Here is a 21102-nt window from a genome sequence, read left to right as displayed (position 1 = left end):
CCAGGCAGGCAGCCGGTGACGTTGCTTGGTGTCGCTGAAGGAGGGAGGGACGCCTGATGTTCCCAGGCTGGAGGCGCGCAGCAGGCGCACCTTTCCCACCTTCTCACAGAGGAATAAAGATCTCCCTTCACTCTTTATGTGGCTCCATCCTGGAAAAACAACAAAACAAACAAAAACAAAGGAAACAACTCGGATACTTTCTCCAGACTTTTTTCCCCCAGTCCACCTGCCGCTTAATTCGCCGCTCTCCACTTTCCACCGCCGGAGTGGAGGCGCAGCTGCGCCGCTTCATGTAAGTCAACTAAAGTTGATTCATTGTTCACCTTATTTCCCAAACAGGTGCGGATTTCATAGCAGAAATATTACTAAGGAGGGTAGTTTGTGGTTTTACGCGCTCTTTTGTTGGATATTATAAAATGCACCTGACTTGCAACAAAAATAAATATGCATATAATATATCTAAATAAAATAAAGTAAAGCAAGCTTTATAAGTATACTAACAACCGACTGTATGGTTGGAGCCTTTGGGAGAAAGAATAACAATGTTATAATCATTACAGGCTGCTGTGTTTCCGGTGCAGATATCCTTTTTATTTATAAATATTTATTTTTTAGGCATTCCAAGAAAAAGGAAGAAAAAAAAAATCCCTGGATTTTGTTTCCAAGTTTGAAAAGTCCAGTGGATTGTTTTTTTAAAAACTTTTTTTAGGGAATGACTATGACCTGGATGATTGAGAAGCTTCACCAGCATTTATTTTTTAGGGTTTACTTCCGGTCAATTTTCCATGAACTTCAGTTGTAAGTAGATTGAAAGGGAAACACTCAGCCTGATATGTTCCTTCTGACTGATCTGTGGAGAGAGTTTAAAGATTAGGGTGATGGCAATGAGGCCGTCGATTAAAGGTATTGGAGCTTATCTACACTATAAGATGTCATAAATACCATTGCTGACCATTGGTCTGCAATTATGAGGGGGTTTGATCACTTAAGTGATTATTTAGAAGAGCATGTTGTTGATGTTTTGTTCTTGTAAACAAAACCTTAAAAATCATTTCTCTAAATGTCATATCCTTGGATGCTGTTTTATTTTTTTTTTCCGATTACTGATGGCTTTTTGTATGAAAATAATTAGAAACCTTTTCGCTTTTCCTCCAGAAATCTGAGACTTGAATGGTGCGAAAGTACACCAGGATTATCACCTGACATCACCTTGAGGGAACTCAAAGTGATCGCTCTGTAAGATTACCTGTTCTCCGATGTCAGCTGCACTGTAATAATGCCTTTGAGGCTACAATGTCGACGCTGAAGCACGTTATTCTGCAGGATAAAGACCAGGACAATGAGAAGCTGGACTGGAGTTACATCAGCGACTGGGCTGACAATGAAGTTGTCACGACAGGAGTCGCAGACGCAGAAACCCAAACGGACTCGGGGCTTTTTGAGCACAAGGAGTGTCAGACCAGCAGCCCCGTCATAATGCACATAGATCTCACCCGGACACACTCCAAACTGAGACACCTTTCTCTGATGGACACCGAGGGCCTGGTGGCGCCTTTGTTCCAGTTTGATCGCCAGGCTCCGGGGCGCATCTCTACATCTCCCACCTTGAGGAGGATGAGGAGCACCAGACGTCCTGTGATTGATCCTCTGGAATCAGGCAGGATGGGGAGCACTCAGGAGGAGTCCTCCCCTTTAAGCCCCCTCTCTCCTGTACAGAGAGTCAAATCTCCCTTAGCAACAAACCCTTCATCCGATGGAGAGAATAGTAAAGAACCTCAGTCAGTTTCATCGTCTGGCCGACAGAGAACCAGATCACATAGATCAAAGACATTTGAAAATGGTATCCCATCCACCAAACTGGAAGGCTACAGTGCGGATTCTGCTCTAATGAAATCGTCCGGGGTAGAAGTACAGGTAAGTGTTTTCTTGATATCCATTTAAATATAATTGAAACATAAATTATAGTGTCTCATCCACTAATTATACACTTCAATCTAACATCTCTGGGCCATTCTTCCCCAGTGTGTGGCCTTAAATATATTAAATAGGTAGACATTCCTCACTTGCAGAAGCCCTCTCTGCCTCATTCTGCCTTCCCTCCTGCAGCGGTCGCTCACAATGCAAGCTTTTGACAGCAAATGAATCAGCAGTTACATGCACTGACAGCTCTGACCAAACCCACCGCCTGAAGAGCCCTGGGAAGTGCTCTCCTCAGGCCCCCATTCACTGCAATCAGCAGTCACCCAATAATGGAGGGGTCAGTGAGCGATTGGCAAAAGATAATGGGCAGATCTATTCATCAGGTCGTGGTTTCCAGGCGGGCGCTTTTTCAATAGAGTGTCGACAGTCTCCCCACAATGTAGAGGGCTTTTGAATCCAAGCAACCACTTAAAACACTGATTCCGATTCCGGTGTCTTTGAAAGTGATCTAGTTGTGATGTTGGCGCAAGAAGGCCTTTAGATGCTCAGTTTCTACTGCTTTTTAAAGCTTACAGGTCTAATAAAGTTTCTCTCTTTCCCCACAGGAGACAGAACGATGCCATCAAAGGTAGGAGCTTTTTACCTGTGATATTGTCATCATCCCAGTTTTGCATGTGTCGTCTATTTGGCCTGTTTGCACACCAGCAAAGTACTCCTCTAATGTGTGGGAACCCATTTGCTTATCAGTAATGTAGTAAAATTTCCTGACATCGGCACAGAGCTCACATTTTTCTTTAAGCTGACCCTAGTAGCCACCTCCTGTTTCCATGACGATGCTGTGCTGCTTTTTGGCAAATAATTGATCTGCAAATGAAAGAAAACAGGAAACTAAGCTCCATCACATCAAAGTTTTTATGACCCGATCCCAGGATTCTGATTGGACCTTTAGCTTCAGCGGCCCTTCTGTGTATTCATTGTCCTTCACGTCTTTGTTAACGCTTGATAAGCACGGTGGGTTAAGTTTTGAGAGTCCCATGGTTATATTCGGGCTAGACAAACCCTCATTAAAGCTGTTTTCCTTCATCGCCACCCACGCCCATCCTAATGGCGGCGAGGGGGGGCAAGGCTCTTCCCCACATTGGATAATTAGGCAGCTTTTGTCCCATTAATTACACCCTGGCACGGTGCCTGGGACAGTGTCCGGGCGCTGCAAGTTGTCGGTTGGGGCAGTTTTGTTTTGGAACATCATTATTTTCTCTTGTTATATCAGAGACAAAACAGGCAAGTGCTCTTTGCTGATAAAGGCTGGTATAGAAGAGGCTTTCTGCATGAACACAAGGCAACAGAACCTCATTGTGAGGAGGTTTTGGAACAAACCACGAGGAGGGACTGACCTGGTTTAGAGGCAATCTGGCCTTTCTGACTGTCCCATAGAACCAGGCGGTGTTCAGGTACTGATGCCAGCTACCATCTGTTATTTGCATGCATTGAGCTGGAGCCGGGGATGGGTGGGGGGCGTTTATCAGTTTACCAGGAAGAACAGTGAGAGAAAGAAACAGTTGGGGCTTTCACAATTCAATATAAGCACATTGGAGGAATAAAGTACAACTTTACTTCTGTTTTCAGTTTGTCTGCACACTAGTTAAACCTCCAAAACATTAGAGTTAGCTCTGCAGACATCCAGATTACAGCTGCTCTCAAATAATGTCACGTACTGCTTGTGCAGACATACGGGTGCAATTGCAAAAGTGCAGCCACTGTACTGAATGCCAGTGCTATGCACTAAAAGAGGAAAAAAAATTAACGCTTTGTTTTTGCATACAATAGCTGACATTAAAAATGCTGAACTAAAACGTCTACAATAGCCTATTGTTGGGTGATGATTTCAGTCAGTAAATGTTTATAATCATAATAACAGTTTTAAACGGCTTTATTTGCCAAGTTTGTGAAAACAAAGCAAGGAATTTTACTTCCCTTCCACTTTGCACTCATGCAGGGAGGCAAGTGCAGCAAAATATTTTAAGGGTTTTTAGAAAAGAGGAAGACGTGGTAAAATTGATACGATTTTTTCCGCTTTCTTTTTATGAGATTAAGTTATATGTTAAAAACTTGGCTCTTCTTTCGACCACTCTTTGTGGAAGTTAAATGGAATTCAAGGTACGGCTAAATCCAAGCTGTATAACATATTTGTAAAAGCAGCTGTCAGGCCCTGGCATTAAACAATGAAAACAAAACACATGAAAGGTTTTACCTAACAGTCAGCTTTTCTATCAGGTATGAGAACACATTCAAGAGCCAAAAGTGATAGAGTGGTGTGACTTTGAATAACTGACATGGGAAGGAGGGTGAAAAAACAAATTATGTAGAAAAAATAGACTGACCTAATATGAGATCTTCATTAACAGCAAATTAAGTTATCAAAACTGTTAATTGCCCAGTCTCAGCATCACTGGATCAGTGCCTCATTGTTCCTTTTGTAAGTATTCATCAGTATCTTTTAATTCCCAGTCTGCCTTGGCAGAGGGCCGCTCACACTTAACCTGGTTCTGCTGGAGGTTTCTTCCTATTAAAAGTTAGTTTTTCCTCTCCACTGTTGCTTCATGCATGCTCAGTGTGAGGGATTTCTGCAGAGTCAACGACACAGTGCAAGCTAATGTCTGCTGTCGCTACATATTCAACCATGAGAAGCAAAAACTGCAACGTCAATGACTGGATGTACAGTAGGCAGCTGGGTTCCCTTGGATATGTTCTCTCTGTACCTGAGCAAGATCCTTAGCCCCAGACTGCTTCCCGCCTGCTCAAATTTCACCACTGCTCCCTAAGGGAACAGTTAAATGTAGTGGTCAAATTCTATCCTCCTTATCCTGTATCATTTTAAGGAGTTGTCTTTATAAAGTGCATGGTTAGGACATATATTGTGAATTGGTGGTAAATAATAATAATTATTGAATTGAATGGCAGTGACTAGCTCAGGAAAGAAACTGTCTCTGCATTGACTTGGTTTTGCAAATAGTAGCCCCAACTTTGAAGGTAAAACTTCTTGCGTAGGTGAAGATGCTCCCCAGTCTTGCTGTGGAGGAACCCTCTTCACAGCCAGAGTGACAAAAAATAACTCAATGTATTGGAGCGTGAAGGACTGGCCACAAACGATGGGTCTTGGGCTTTAGAGCCCATTCAGATCTTCCTCTGTGGCCTTTAGTCTAGGCGGGGGGTCTAAGGAGAGGCGGGTGGTTGGTGCATGGGGAGTTTTTGTGTCAGAGTGAGATGTGGACAAGTAGATGGGTGTGAACACTTGCTTTTCAAACCTGCAGTAGAAGCTGTTAAAGTCATCTGTCAGCCAAGGATCCTGCTCAGAATGGGGGGATGTAAGTAGTTCTGTTTTTCCAGTCAATTCTAAACCGCTATGGAGTTTTTAGCTGAGAAGATTTTTCTGGCTTGTTGCTGTAACTTCTCTTAGCTGCCTTGGCCAGTTTGTTTATGGCCTGCTTATACACAGTTCTGCTTCCTCTCCTGCAAGCCTCTTCCTTGTTTCTACGCAGCTTCCTTAAATGAGAAATAAAGTATGGTTCATTGTTGTTACATATACAAAAGGTCTTGATCTGTGCACATTGTTTAGTGAACAATAGGACTCAACTATTGCTTTAATATTTTCCATCTGAACTGGACTTTAGTTTTATGCCATAGCCATTTCTTATCCCTGAACTTTAAATTTTGATAAACTAAAAAGAGGAGTTGAAAAAATATCTCCCGTAAAAAAATTATTTATATTTCTTTAAAAGAAATTAGGAATTTTCTTAGCTTTGTATCATTATTGATGCACCAGGGTTTTGCAGTTGCATAAACATCGAAACATTTATATCCCCCATTTGTGCTCATAGATGACGTGGAAAATATATTCATTTACATATTTACTCCACACAGTATGCTTTTTATGGAAATATTAACTGGGTAAATAATTAGCAGACTCAAAAAAAAAAACTATCAAAAATCTGGTAAAAGTTCAACTGTACAAAAAAAAACAAATTCTTGAAATGATGGAATTAGGTTTGATTTGGTCAGAGCTGTTTGTTGGTCAGCAGGGAAGTCCCGATCCGATGCTAATGTATGAAATTGTTCCGATAATAACAAAAAGCTGCATATTAGAATATATATATATATATATATATATATATATATATATCAGCCTGCCTCTTAAATCCCTGATATTAGAAAACTCACAGAAACACTTTACTTCTATCCACTTTTGTTTAAAGCTTATGCTTACATACCTGTGAAACTTTACTATAACTCCACACTATTAAATGTTTACTAAAAGTATGTATAATTAATGCTGATATCTTATTGGGTCAATACTTAAAGCTGCAATATCTGTATCATATCCAAAATGAATAGGATACCCCTTTTGGTCAATGTGAACATGCTGAAAGTAGGTTAGCGGATGGTCAATGTTCACACGGTATGATAACCCATAGTTAGTATTTGCATAAAAAAGACATGCCATGCCTGTTCGATGATCCTTTTCTAACACAAGCTAGTGTTTTATAATTTTTTAAAAGGTAAGCAAACCTGTAAATTAAATTTCAGTTAGATTAAAAAGTAATCTAACTAGTTATAGTTAAAAAAATGTACTTTTTTCCATTCTTCTCATTATAAAAACGATTCAAGTTATTACTATTATTATTAACTGGCTAAGCTAATAGCTTTGTTTTGTTATGCTGTCTGCTTGTGCAGTTATCCTGTAAAAAAAAAATATGTATCTTGTGTTTAAGCAATTAAGCAGTAGTGTGGAGCAACAGGTGGGGGAGGGGAACCTCTGTTACTCTTTTCTCTATGCAGCTGTAAAAAAAAGAAATAAAAGCTGGTTCCGTCCCGTCGGTGCTTTCTCTGACATCTCATATGAAGCAAGTAAAATTGTAAAAATGGTATGGAAATGTTAGCCCCTTTGAAATGGTAACAAGGTGTTATTCTGTGGTATACGTGGATGTCTGTACATCCATTCGCCTGGGAAATTCAGCCTTAAACTGAGGTGGAAGTGGTGCATCTAATTATTAACCGACTGTGGCCATATTTAGTAGCTGCTTGTCTCCTGTTAGGGCTGGCACATTTTAATTGCGATTGTTAGTTGGCGTCTTCACATTCAAGTTCTTCAAGGTGTAGACTCATTGAATTTCTAATAAATGAGACGCCCCATAGCCCTGCCCTCTATAGTTATTTCGCTGGCTTATCTTATGTTGCAATCCGTCACATAATCATATTCCTCAGCTGCTAATTTTAGATTTATTTTCACCCAGGACCGTAATCCCAAACGTAAGGCAATAGAGAAGTTATAACATTTTAGAACAGTGTGAGCTTTGCCCCCAGGCTATAAGACAGGCCTGTTTTTTCCAACCAAAGTCATGCCTCAGTTACTGACTATGAAAAGAAGACTGAGAGGATTACAACTGGCACACATTGACAGCTTGTCTCCTTCGACAACAACATTAATCGGCAGCTGTCCATGCATGAGCCAGACACATAACACTTATCCTCCATAAAATCTGCTACTCACATTAATCACTGTTTATCTGCACAAAGCAGATATTTCAGGGACATTTCTTCCTCATGAAATGACAAAAGGAATTCTGTTATTTAAGCCCTGCTTTAACAGTCTGAGCTTATTTACATCCTTCATATACCTATAAGTCTGTAATGGTGGGATTTAGCAAGGGGGCATATTTTGAAATGTTTAACATTTGTCCTTGTCCTTTGTTCTTAACCCTTTAAAGCCCGATCCAAGAATAGAACAAAACAGAAAATTACTTTTTTTTTTTTTGAATTCCTTATTTGGCCTTTTAACTGTCTGTATATCTGTTGTGTACAATAGGATTTTGAGCAAAGTTTTTACCATTAAAACATTTCAGAAACCGTATGTATCAAATACGATACATTTGGCATTATAGGGTTAAACCAAAGGAAACTCTTTCATACATGTGTCCAGGCTTTTACCACATACTGTAAATCAATGCTTTGTTTCCGTTTCCATTTTTTTGATCTATGTGGAAACAAAGAAATAAAAATGGATCCTCAGATATTAAATCAGCTTTGAGCCATTAAGAGCCTTTTTTTATTATTTGAATCTCAACATGTTAAAACTGTTCAAAATTCAAATCTCTTCATGTTTCCTCTTCAGGGTTCATGAGAGGAGGCGTAGCTCAGTGGTGGTCAGTTTACCTGGACTTGATGTCTCACCCGGAGACCTGTTTGTGTCTAACGGAGCCGCAGACATGATCAATGATTCAAACCTCACTGGTAAAATTCCTCATTTATGGGGATTATACTTTTATATGTTCTTCTGATTGATCCTGTTATGATCCCAGGTTATAAAACCCATAAAATCTGCCCTCTAATTAAATTTGTCTTGTTATGAGTCAATGTTTTAACAATTTGAGTCTTGATTCCCAAAGGCTTGACCATAACCCACCCATGTTTGCTGATAATGTAAGCCAGGAAACAGAGAAGTTTGGGTTTGGCTATGGTTTAGTTTCCTTAATGGGAAAGAGGTTGTGGACATCTCCCTGGAGCTACATTTGCTCCATTGTAAACTCTGAAAAAAAAAAAAAAAAAAACATTTAAAAGTGGTTGTCACTCATTTCAGAAAGGGAAAATTCTTTACACACAGAATTAAATATTTTGAAGCCTTTATGTCTCAAAAGTTTTACTATATTGCATGGTAAAAGCTCAAAATTAAGTTTTAGATAGATAGACAGAGAGATACGTAGATAAATAGATAGATGAAGCAAGTATATGTAGATACTTGATATATAGATATATATCTATATCTATATATATATAGATATATATATCTATATATATATATCTATATATATATAGATATATATATCCATAGATAGATACGCAGATAGATACGCAGATAGATACTGTATGCAGATAGATAGACAGACAGACAGACAGACAGACAGACATAGCAAACAATGTCAATAAATCTTTCTGTTTCAGGCTGTAACCAATAAAACACAATCACTCTTTGTTTCTGTGTTTTATTTCTATAGATACAAAGAAATCAAAGTGGCCCTTTTCGAGGCGCAGTACGGTAGGTGTGCTGTTTGCTGGGTGTGTGGCTGGGTCCATTGACGTGGTTTGTGGTTTGTTTTGATGTACTTTGCCACAGAACTGGTCAGTTGATTTGGACATTGTTCTCTGACCCACTTCTCAAAGCAGATTAGTGTGTTTCCCCTTATCCCCATTGGGTCACAGTTTTATATGCAGTAGGCAGTTGAAATGCAGAACTGGGCCAGACTTCTTAATTCACTTCTGGAAGAGATAAACTGAAAATAAGCAAATAAGCTGTTGTTTTCCAATAGAATATTGGAAAGTTTTAGGTTTTTCTTTTGTTTTCCTTTTCAGACTAAAGGGAAGTCACAGGCAGGCACGGTATCAGATATTGAAAAATACCTTTCAGGGGTGCAGATTCAAGACTGGAGAAATGCAGAAATTCTGAAATATAAGGTGAGCAGTGAAAGTCATCAGAGGCAAAGCTTCTTTCCTTGGTAAATACATCACTGTGTTGGTTTAGTCTGTGTTTAATCCAGGAGAGATTTGAACTGCAAAGATATTCTGATTTGCAATTTAAACACCACCTTGTGTTTGCTAAATGACAAAGACATGACATGACAGCAATTAGTGGGAAGAACTTTCAAAGCTTAAATGACACAGGTTGCGCAAGAACCAGAATTTCAAGGACACGACCAATCAGATCCTACCTACACCGGTTTATAAACAAACACTGACCTGCACATGATTTACCATGGTGGTGGGAAACTTACAGTCAAAGAAAATGTCTCACTTTTTTTATTAAAGTCAGAGGAAGCTACAGCTTCCCTGATTGTGATCATTGTGTTGTTTGTCTGTACAGGACTTCTCACTGGCTGAGTTCCTCCAGGATCAGCTCTCGCAGGTGGGTGTTACCTCTGACCCTCAGGGTCGAAAGAGACAAGAGGCCATCTGGGAACTCTTCACCAGCGAGTGCGTTTACTTCCTGGATCGGCTCATTGTTCTCAAAGAGGTGACTTTGCCCATTCAAAAGCCTCACAATGCTCCACACAAATACACAGGACCACAAACAAGAAGACCAAACCCAAATGAAACCCAATGCCTGTTGCTTTGTGTTCTTCATCTCTGAATTCTCCTGTTTGGTTCATGTATAATTTTCTTCTGGTTCTCCTTCCCAAAGCAGTGGATTTGAAATTTAATGCCAGATTTCAACAATTAGCTCTTTCTGTACGTGACTGTTTTGTTCCTTTCAGGTGTTTTTTGTCACGCTCACGAACCTGCAGGAGAACAACTGCCTCACGGATGTTGATCCATGGAGCCTGTTTGCAAACCTGAAAGATCTTTGCCTGGTGAGACATGATGCAAAAAAGCTACACGAGCCTTAATTAACAGCTGAATCAAATAACTGAATTAGCTCTACAGCATGCCATCAAGTTTGGCAAATGCTTTGTAACAAGCCATTCCTTTCATTCAGCAGGGATGCATCTAAAACCTGCAGGACAGTAGATCTTAAGGAGCAGTGGTGGAGACCCCTGCTCTATGAATTTTAGTCGAATTTATACAAAAACTTGAAACAGATATGCATGTTCCAAAGAAAAAAAACAACGAAGTAGCAATAATTCCTACTGCTACTTCAAGGTATAGTGGAGGATATTCGCAAATATTTGAAAAGACCCACCCCATCCACTTAAAAAAAAAAAAAAAAAAAAAGCAGATGCACAACCCTATACCTGCTCCTAATGCATGTTCTGTTTAAAAGTTGCTGTTTGCATCGCTCATACAAGCTTACTTTCCAAAAGAAGATTTACAATTTTTCCACTTTGTCAGATTTACCACTGGTACAGCAGATAAAGTTAGCCATTTAGCTTAATGTCCCAATGTTGAGACTAGAGAACAAGGTAGAATGTTTTTCTCTGGCTGTTTAAACATGGTTTGGTGCAGAGCTTTCTTCTCCCTACCCGCTGCAGCTCATTGCACATCTGACCTAAAGAGGCATTACAGAGTTTTCTAATGATACTGCCACCTGTGGCCAAAACACAAAACTGCTGCACTATTTTGACGGTTCTCTTGTTCTCTAACTTAACAGGGTTTTTTTTTTTTTTTTACTTTTTTCACCTGATATGGAGTTACCATTGGTGTCTGATTGAGCTGGAAGTTCAGTGAAAATAGGCTTATAGATGCATCCGCGTTGAACTACTGGGAAGTCATTCTGCTCATCAAATTTTGTTTTAGTCGTAAAGGGTCGAAAAAATAGGTTCTTTTAAAGATGTTTTTAAGTAAAAACGTTGTTGTCCCTTTAGAGAACCTGAATTTAATTTCATTGCTAAAAAAAGCTGTTCCAGTGAAGACAAACACACAGATTCATGATGTGCAAACAGAATGAGCACGAGCCTAGCCATCACTTTTATTAAGTAAAGTTTGGGAGGTCAGTGTAAGCAGATTACTTTAAGGTATTTACAAGAGCAGATTACCCAACTAGTTAACCAATTTATGCCAGTTAGTTAAACTTGTCATTAAATAAAGAGCAGAGCTGCAGAAAGGTACACTAAAATATTTTGTAAACTAAATAAATGAAAATACTTCTGAACTTAACACTGACTCAAATAAATTATTCCAGCTATGCACATTAATTATTTATTTTTACTCTGTCAGTAAACACTGTTAGATAATGTTTCAGATGCACGTTTAAAGAATAACTTGATATCATGAACATGTGGTACTTTAACCCATTGTTTTCAGACCTTGTGTTCTTCCTGTGGCTTCTCATGCCTGATTCCACCATGGTTGAAATCATTTTTCAGCTGGATGCATTTCCTAACAGAGACATCAGTACGAGGGTTTAAAGGTTGGGAAATTTTATTTGCACAAACTAAAGTGTAAAAGAGCTGGGGGGGAGCTTTTTACACTTTGGCATGATCCTTTTCAAAAATCAAATAAAAAAAAATATGCAAATCTGTTTTTGTCTTCCAAGTATGGGAAAGACAAAAGGAAAGTAAATAAGACTGCATAATATTCTTCATTTAAATTGTTTGCATCATCTCTGCTGTCAGCAACTGTATTGAATTCACCAAATTGCAATTTTTGTGCGCTCAACTCATCGTCGAGCATGCAAGTCTCTTCCGGTGAAAAACGAAACAAAACTTGACATTACTCCAAAAATGTAGTGAAATGCAGAGCTTAAATCTTTGTATTGCACATATAGATTAATGTACATTATCACAGACCAGCAGGTTTACCGTTCTCCCTTCTGCTCCAGCACGACAACCACAGAGTCACACAAACTTGTGCTGCAGAAGGGGAAAAAAATAAAGGCAATAAAATGTGACTAGAGGTGCAGAGTTTTTCAGTTTCATTTTATAATAGTTACACAAATGATCCAAAACGCAGATAAAAAACGTGATAGACTTTTATCCTAGTTGGTTGTTTCGGCTTTTTTTTTTTTTACTTGTATACTTGTTAATATATTTAGGTGGTGAAAAGAAACGTATTAAATCCTCTGGTTTGGATTTTTTTGTTTTGTTTTGTCACATTAAGACAGTAAGTCAATAAAAAAAATTACCCTGAAGCATGTTTTCATGTAAGAAAATGTCTTAATGCTAAGTGACATTTAATCTTGTCTGTTAAATAGATTACTATATCAACATGTCAAGAAATACCCGTTTGAACTCTTAAGCTGCTGCGTCATTTTCAACTGAAAGTTCAGAGTCTCTTGGCCTTGCATTGACGCCTGACTCACTGTGTTTTTTTTCTTGTTTTTTTTTTTTTTTATGCAGGTCAGCCATAGTTTCCTGAACAGCCTCTTGCGTGTCATCAAGAACATGTTGAGTATTACCCAGGGGGGCGGGCCCACCCTGCTGGAGCTGCTGAGCAAGGCAAGTGAGACTCGCATGTGGAGGCTCATTGAGCTAAGGCTGAACTATTATATTAAATCAAAACTAATTTTTTCTTCAAACTAAAATCATAATTGTGATTTTATTTAGATTTGCTTTTGCGACAAAGGCAAATATAAATATATCACATTTTTCATTTGCAAGACATTTTAAAGCACTGTTCATGAGAAAAAACAAACAAATGCGCATTGCAGGGGCATAAAAATAACAAGGATATCTAAAGAGAATAAAAAAGATAATAAATGTAAGTTGATAAAATCATAGATAAAAAAATAAAAAGGAAAGTTGTGTTATGTTTAGGAAGCACCATCAAAGGCTACTTTAAACAGGTAAGTTTTTAATCCTGGCTGTATTCCAGATTTGCGGAGCATCCAAACTTAAAAGCAGCTTCTCCATGTTTTTAAGAAATGTTTTGCAGTTCTATGCATTGATTTCCTCTATGCATTTACCCAGCAACTGAATGAGTTCATAGTCTCCTGATGACATACTGTAATAATGTGCAGCTGTGCATCGTCTGCATAGTTATGGTAACTTGTGTTGTCATTTGCACAAATCACAAGCATGCAGATGTTTCATTATTCTCATCACCTTAAATGCCTGTTTGCCCAGAGTCGACTGTGGAAACATTTATTTCTTTTCACATGCATGGATCTGCACGCTAACTCAATCTCTTCCCGTCTGTGGGGCGACAAACCCACTTTAAGCATTTTACCCCCCTCTTGTGAAATGTAATATGACCAAATTCAGTGCTTCTGTAATTTGAAAATGGCTATTTTTGTAAGTGCAATTAATTGCCCAGCCCTAACTGAGACACAAAAAATGTTTCTATAAAATAACTGATTGCGTCTAATGATCTCCTGCATTTATTTTTGTGTTTTAGGCTGAAATTCAGGTTTGCACTATCTGGATAGGATTAAAACCAAAACCCGCTGTATCACCGCTTTATTGTTTTCTTAAAGGAATGTAAAAAAATATGTGAAAAACAGGTGCTTCTGAGCTAAATTGATATTATTTTGTTGGGATTTGAATTAAAAGAAATGTACACACACAATATATAAAACTTTTATTACACAACAACTGGCTCCACAGGGAGGGAAAGCCAAAGAAAAGTCCTTCCTAAAGAAGATGGCTGATTACAGTGATTAATTAATGGAAAGTTGAGTGGAAGAAAAAAGTGTGATAGATGATCTGCATCAGTAATGTAGATGAAGGTTTAAAATTGGTGCAACTATGAAACAGAAATTTTTACTGCATTTTTTGCATCTTGCTTCTTAAAACCATTTTGGAGATTTTGATTAGATTTTCCAGTAGGACCTAATACCCGCCTAACCTGACTCCGCCAGATGGATTTGCTCCGCATATCCATCTGGAAACCTTCCGCTGAAGTAATTTTGGGAAGGGACGAAAATACTGGTTAGCCGATTGGCCTATGTTGGTGATAGACGGGCCAAATAAACCAATCAGATCAACGAAGCATATGACGCACTAACGACGATGAAAACACAACCACAAACCAGGCCACTCTTGCCGAAACCGGGAGAAGAGCAAAAACATCTTTTCCTCTGAGAAAAGCCTCCAGAGCAGTGTTTTGCTCTTCTTTCAGTGAGGAAATACTCTGTAATTCCGATAAAACTTGCTCGATAGCCACGCTAACGCTAGTTTCATTGGCTGAAGCCGCCATGTTCTTTAGACTGCTCGCGAGATCAGGATGGTCTCACGAGGCTAATACCCGCCCACACTGCAAGAAGTATTACTCACTGGTTTAATGACCATAGTGAATGATTGACAGAGAACTGAAAAAAAAAATATAAAAAACAGGTGAGATGCTTCTTATGTTTCTGTTTAAGAGTAGGTTAACAATAGGACCATGACATAAATAATGGCCTGCATACACCTGCCTCTACCCTCAAATCCCTTTTATCTTTTAAATTAGTTTTTCTTTACTGTTTCTCCAAAGCTGCAGTAATACTTGTTGCTTTTTTATGACCCTTTTTCCTTCCATCCAAATTTCCACTTGTAGATACAGCAACAGCTTTCTGTGAGTCATTACATGGACTTCATGTTATACAATGCACCACAGAAAGAAGCAGACACTCTATTTATCTGCTCGTCAGGATAACATTTTCACCTACTGTTTTCGATTATTTATCTTCAGCCCGTGTGCTGATAACCCAACACTTTATCTGCTGACAGGTTTTCCAGGAGAGCATATGTCACTGCCTGGAGAAGTACTGCCTCAACTACTCCTCAGCTCTGCTTTATCTGCACAACCTGATGTCCAGGGAGGACTTTGGATCATACGTTAAGGTACAAGAGACAGCAGAGTTCAGGCCACAGCTGATTTGTTTCTGTTAGTCAGCAAATACCAGAACACAGTGTACATTTGACTGCAGGCAGTTTCTGCCAAGTATGAGTGAGGACACCGAGCAGCATATCTTAACTTTTAATTTGGTGTCACAGAGTCCTCCTAATGAGGAATGTCAGCCTTTTGTTGACATGTGCTTCTGGTTATTTCCCTACGTAAATTTTATTTCTATGCACCCTTGTTTCCAACATTGTGTCTCATTCTAGGAGATGCTTGTCTTCTCTGTGCCGTCTTTCTCTCATGAATCCTTTTCACTGTCTCCTCAGTGGTGTGAGAGGAACGAACAGTGCCGGAGGCTGCAGCTACGAGACCTGTTGGTGGCACCTTTGCAGCGGCTAACCAGATACCCGCTGCTACTGAGGAATATTGCAAAGAGATGTCAGGTGTTGGAGGAAAGCCGAGAGCTGCAGCTTATAGCTGAGAGAGTGGAGAAGTCTATATGTGAGCAGCAGGCACTCTCTCCTGAAATATTTTCATCTATGATGCATATCACTACTTTTCATGGTTTTGGCCTTATCGCTGGGTGAATAATTGGGTTTTGCATGGTTAGCAGTAAGATTTGTTAAACAGATCTTATAGATATTGGGAGAAGACAACTGAATGACACAACATCAAGTATATCTCTGTTTACAATCATATTAGAATCCAAATCACATATAAAGCAGATGTCAGTTTGGTTTAAGCCTCAGGACAAACCAACTAATGTCTTTAAAACGTACAAGGCTCATTTGTTTTGGACAGCAGCCAGCAGACCTGTTACGGCAGTTTGTTCTTTAACTAGAAGGACAGGATGTGGAAAAAGCTCTGCAGCCATTTGCTTTGGTGTCATTTTGTACTTTTGGACTAAAAACCTGTAGTAATTAAATATTCAGTTACCCTACCACTGTTTTAATTAGACTTAGATTTATTTGTCATTTTGTTTACACGAGTGTAAAACAAAAAGAAATTTCTTTTAGAAACAGCTCTCTGGACAATTTCATTTTTTTTTAAAGTGCAGCCTTGAAAAATAGTAAAAAATATATAAAAGCAGTAATACAAACATATGACTGTAAATTTACAGTTCTAACATTTTCAGTTTGTTTTTTTATTGCAACCTGTCTGTCTATCTACTGCAACGCACCTCTTTAATGGCTGGGATCATAAAAGGAGCAGCTCATGGGAGTTTAGAGTCATGGCTGAAATATGGAGGCCAATGTCCTCTATGGGCGTGGAGAATATTTACCATAAAAGCTGGAAGAGCTGTAATCTCTCACGAACTCCAGTCACACCCATGTTTGGCATCACCACACAGCTCATGAATACAATAAGCTAAAGTTTCTTTAGTGTGCCGTCACTCTGTAATGAGCTTAGGTGCCATGAAAAAGAGCTTCATCTGACATTTCTCTCTGAATATCGGTAAAGGGAAAATATTACAATTCTAAAAGACCATAAAACTATTTTGATAAATAACTAAATCCTGTATTTCCCTCCAAACAGTATTAATTTTCATCAAATATCAAAACAAAAAAAGTTTTTGTAGGAACAGTGTTATATTTAGGAGTTTAGACAGATTCTGATAGAATAGTTCAAAGCCTTTCTGATTCAGTTTATTTCCAAATAGTGACAGAAGTGAGCCTTTACATCATAAACCTACAGTAGGTAATCTGTGCAACATTTGTTGTAATGTTTTAAAAAGCTCATTCGGGTAATTAATTTGAATAGTATATATATATATATATATATTTTTTTTTTTTTTTTGCAAAATCTACATCTAAAACAGAAAGAATGTCAAAGTTTTCTGTCTCAGACATTTTGAAGGATAGCAGTGATCGTAGTAAACTGACCTGTTTAACACAGCTGCGGGCTCATCAGCGCGTCTGTACAGCTGTTTATAGAGAAACACGGGACTAACGGTCTGAACGGCTCACACATATAAGGGTAATGCAGACTGTCATGTGCCAGAGGATCAAAGAGAGAAGGTTTTAAACCTCTGACCTTATTTCTGTGATGCAGCTCTATGGCTGTCATGTTCAGATCCATCATGCTGGATGCTGCAGTGTACCCCTCATGTTTAATACACATTTTTTAGGGTCAAATTCCAATTCAGCTTATTGATTTGCATTCATATAAAAAAAAAATCTACCACTGTCCTCATTGTCCCCTTTAGATATTCAGTTGTGTTTGTTCTGTTTGCAGGTGATTTGGAGGGGAAGGTCAAGTGGCTGGATAATTACCAGAAGATGAAACTACTGAGAGATGCGCTCGTGTGGCTGCCTGTTTGGGAAAGAGATAAACGCGCCTTCATCCCAGAGGTCTGCCTGGGTTTTCTTTTTATCAACATCTGTGTGCATTTTACATGTTCACAGATATATCACAAAACTTGATCATTACAAATATTTATGCGTAAAATGCTGTGAAAAATCAGAAATAATTTGACCCTGTGTGGAACTTAGATCTGAGCTAAGTGTTCTGTTCTGTTGCAGAGTCTGAAACATCTCCTAAAGGCTGTCACTCTGGACAACCTGATACCCCACAGAAGTCTGCTGCTGGAAGGAAAGCTGGTGCTCTCAGGTATCTACCGCTGGATGAAATCCAACTAATCTCACATGTTTTAATTTGTGCCAAATCTCAAGAGTATCTTTCCTTGGTTCATCACCAGAGAACACAAAGCTCATAGATGTTTATCTGTTCCTGTTTGACGAATTCCTGCTGATCACAAAGATAAAGCGAAACAAGAAGGTATGAACTGTCTGATCTGGATGGATGTGGTGTGAAAAAGACTTGTGCCTAAGCTTTTGCACATTTTTTCTTTAATTTTGTGCTCAGAGGTCTGTTAGTTCTGAGCAGAACCACCTGAGGCTGCAGCAGAACCTGGAGCTGGATCAGCTGCTGAAGGAGGGATGCACCTTTACTGTTCTTGATCAGCCCATCTCTCTAGACCGCATGCAGCTTAAGAACATTGATCAGCTAAATGCTTCCAGTAACTCACCTTCATCCAGCCATTTTCTTTCTGCGCTGGGTCACAGCTCTGTTTACATATTGTTTGTTCTCTCTGCTTTCTTCTCAGCATCAGGGCTGCCACATTCTTTCATCATAATGCACCACAACCGGTACCAACAGTGCATCGGTGCATTCATTCTGCAAGCTGCCTCAGAGTCAGCCAAGGTAGATCTATTCAACCCTGAAAATGACATGTCTAAGAAGTCATGCACTTGAATGAGGGCTGAAAGGAGACTTTTTTTTTTGTCAAAACAAGAAAGCGAGAAAAAGTGAGACTGCAACCACAGACTAAGTAGTGCATAAGTGTGAAAAAAAAGTAACATAGGTTTGTATAATTTGAAAACAGTGATGCATTCATATTCACCCCTTAAACTGTACTTATACTTAGTAGTACCACCACTGGCATGCAGACAGCAACAGGTATTTTAGGTTAGGAGTCTCTAAGCTTCGACTCGCAGGCATCAGCTGATTTATCTTCCTGATCCGTAACACTCCATGGGTCCATCCTAACGGTGCTAATCAGTACAGGCTCTTCATTCAAAGCGGAACTGCGTCACTTGTCTCCATGATAAGTCCAAATAGTGTTTGCTGTAAAAAAGGGTGTAGGAAGAGGAGGCTGGAGGCTTCCTGTCCATAGTTCTTTATCTGTACTGAGTGGGACATATCAAATGTACACGCCTGCTTTGGATGCTATAAAACGTCCCACCTAGTACTGGCCTGTTGCCGAATCGTTACAAATTTTTGTTTTACCAGCTTTGAGCAGAATGGTTTGAGTCAATTCAATTCCAGAGCATTTATGTCAACATATTGGCCACTTTTCAGCCTATTCTAAATGATTATTATATCTGAACAGAATGCTGGGACTACTTATGGACAGATTTACAGACATCTTTAGGCTGCATACAAATGCATGATGCACTTTTCAGATTAGTTCATTGTTTTACAATTATGCATTTCCTTAAACTAATCTATGACTTTATATTTAAACACATTAAAACTTACTCCTAGTTGTTTAATGAAAGTATTCGTTTAAAATGTTTTTGTCCATATGAAGGGGTGCTTTATATAGTCTTCGAAGTGAAATGTGGTAAAATCTAAACGAGTGGTGTAATTTTTTTCTCCTGACCTCGTCTTTCTACCACTTTTTCCAGAGGGAATGGATGTCGAAGATAGAGGGTGCTGTAGCGGCGCTGCTGAAGCTGGACTCTCAGCAGCCGCGAGTCAAGAGCTCCTCACTGTGGCTGGAGTCCTCCCAGATCTGATCCCCTCCAGCAGAATGTCCCATCTGAATCCGTCCCATCGCGTCGGTGAAAGTAGCTGCTCCAATTCTAGGATTATTTTCTAAACTGTTTGCCTTTAAAGGCAGCTGATATGTTAGTGTACAATAAATATCTAATGTCAGATATAATGCCCACGTAGTTTCCTTTCAAACTGTTTTGGATTTTAAAAGAAGCTTTTGGCAAATGTGATTTTTTTTTTTTTTTTATAGGAACACATTAAAATAGATGATTAAAAGACATTGGTGAAAGAAAGAAATGGAGACATGACTTCTAGAATTGTTTCCTGGATGCGTCCAAGATAGATAAGCTGCTGGTCATGCATGATGTTCATTAGAAGTACAAACACCCAACAGATTTATAGAAACATACTGCAGGTCTTTATTTAGCGGTTCCATGTCAACAGATAGGAAAAATCAACTGGTGCATGTGAACACAAAGTACACCACCTCCCTCATCCATGCAGGTCACACGAAGCAACCCAGACTAATACAAGATCTCAGTGAGCAGCAGTGGAACCTGGGTTCAGGCCCACCTTCACAACCAAAACAGATAAAAACATTGAGCCATCATGCACGAAAACCGACGGCAACACGCACGAAGCCACGAGTCGTTGCATCTGAAGCAAAGTCTGTGGTTCCCTTTGTTAAAATGAGTGCAATCCAAACACTGTTTCACATCTCTACGGCCACATATAAGTAATTCACCTCTCTCATTACAAACATTTACAAAGATAATTATGATGAGCAGGAGATGCTGAAGCCTGTATAAAGTGGGTTGTCCTGTTTGAGGCTGCAGTCTCAGCCAATAGGAGCCCAGCGTAGATTAAGGTGCAAAACCTCTCACCAATCCTAGATCCTGTATCAGATGCAAGTGGAGAAACATTTATGATGCCCATAATCTAGAAATAATGCTTTTTTCGGCCAAACTGAGGTAGGCATGAAACCGATTTAGCACAAAGAAACCTTTTCCAGCAGGTGAAATGGACATTCGTTTGTAATGAGCATTCAGGAGCTAATTTGGTGAATCTGAGACGAACTGCAGAGAACGGTGCATAATCTTCTTTACAGTGTTTCCACCTGATCCAGTCAACAAAATGTAAAACACATGAGATCCTATCAGAACCCACAAGCAATTATAAATAAAAAGAGCAAAGAGTTCAACTGAGCAGCGTTCTCAGATGGACGGAGAACCGGCACCGGTTGCTGAACTTCGCTGTCCCAGGCAGCAAACTGACGCACACGCCACTGCAGTTATTGCTTCAAAGCAGAGCGCAAAACACAATCAGTGCTGTTGAATTGCAGGGGAAATTAAATTAACACATGGAGGCACCTTCAGTTACTGCATCAGCAGTGTTTAGAAAGCACCTCAAACTGAAGAAAATAACAACAAAAGCTTTAACGGCTACTACAAACTGTACTGCAGACATTCTTTGGTCATGAAATGGTCATCATACATACATTTCTGCAGATTAGCAAACAAAAACAGCAGGCTGTAGCAACTGGGTCAGATTCTGTACAGGACCAGATGGTAGCTGGTGACCAATCACAGGAGAAATCAAAACAAAAATGATCTACACAGTGCATGTTCTTTAATTTTAAAGCCTACATTTAAGTATTTA

The 21102-nt window shown here is 39.2% G+C and overlaps 2 protein-coding genes across 3 annotated transcripts; both read left to right on the top strand.

Annotated features, from left to right (window-relative positions):
* The first annotated feature begins 10 nt into the window (after nucleotides 1-10).
* On the top strand, nucleotides 11-2374 carry LOC107103751 (chromosome unknown open reading frame, human C12orf74). Its single transcript, XM_015403568.1, has 3 exons — nucleotides 11-292; nucleotides 1156-1914; nucleotides 2192-2374. Exons 2-3 carry the CDS (start codon nucleotides 1294-1296, stop codon nucleotides 2372-2374), a joined length of 804 nt encoding a protein of 267 aa, XP_015259054.1. The 5' UTR covers nucleotides 11-292; nucleotides 1156-1293.
* An 18-nt stretch (nucleotides 2375-2392) lies between these two features.
* plekhg7 (pleckstrin homology and RhoGEF domain containing G7) lies at nucleotides 2393-19632 on the top strand. Of its 2 annotated transcripts, none has more exons than XM_015403477.1 (15): nucleotides 2393-2548; nucleotides 8090-8208; nucleotides 8970-9010; nucleotides 9325-9426; nucleotides 9833-9982; nucleotides 10224-10319; nucleotides 12744-12842; nucleotides 15054-15167; nucleotides 15492-15666; nucleotides 17401-17516; nucleotides 17688-17775; nucleotides 17864-17943; nucleotides 18031-18184; nucleotides 18272-18369; nucleotides 19356-19631. In XM_015403477.1, exons 2-15 carry the CDS (start codon nucleotides 8184-8186, stop codon nucleotides 19464-19466), a joined length of 1449 nt encoding a protein of 482 aa, XP_015258963.1. In that variant the 5' UTR covers nucleotides 2393-2548; nucleotides 8090-8183; the 3' UTR covers nucleotides 19467-19631. The 2 variants fall into 2 exon arrangements, with proteins under 2 accessions (XP_015258963.1, XP_015258955.1); XM_015403469.1 differs by lacking the exon at nucleotides 2393-2548 and adding an exon at nucleotides 5178-5285 and having other exon boundaries at nucleotides 19356-19632.
* Nucleotides 19633-21102: the final 1470 nt, after the last annotated feature.

Source organism: Cyprinodon variegatus, unplaced genomic scaffold, assembly GCF_000732505.1.
Source record: "Cyprinodon variegatus isolate N-32 unplaced genomic scaffold, C_variegatus-1.0 Scaffold35, whole genome shotgun sequence".
Lineage (NCBI taxonomy): Eukaryota > Metazoa > Chordata > Actinopteri > Cyprinodontiformes > Cyprinodontidae > Cyprinodon > Cyprinodon variegatus.
This window is presented reverse-complemented; position numbering and strand designations above follow the sequence as displayed.

Coding starts and splice junctions, on each gene's coding strand:
- LOC107103751 (XM_015403568.1), top strand. CDS start 1,294: ATGTCGACGCTGAAGCACGTTATTCTGCAGGATAAAGACCAGGACAAT. Junction 1,915..2,191: donor CGTCCGGGGTAGAAGTACAG/GTAAGTGTTTTC, acceptor CACCGCCTGAAG/AGCCCTGGGAAGTGCTCTCC.
- plekhg7 (XM_015403469.1), top strand. Junction 8,209..8,969: donor CAATGATTCAAACCTCACTG/GTAAAATTCCTC, acceptor TTATTTCTATAG/ATACAAAGAAATCAAAGTGG. Junction 17,944..18,030: donor AGATAAAGCGAAACAAGAAG/GTATGAACTGTC, acceptor TTTTGTGCTCAG/AGGTCTGTTAGTTCTGAGCA.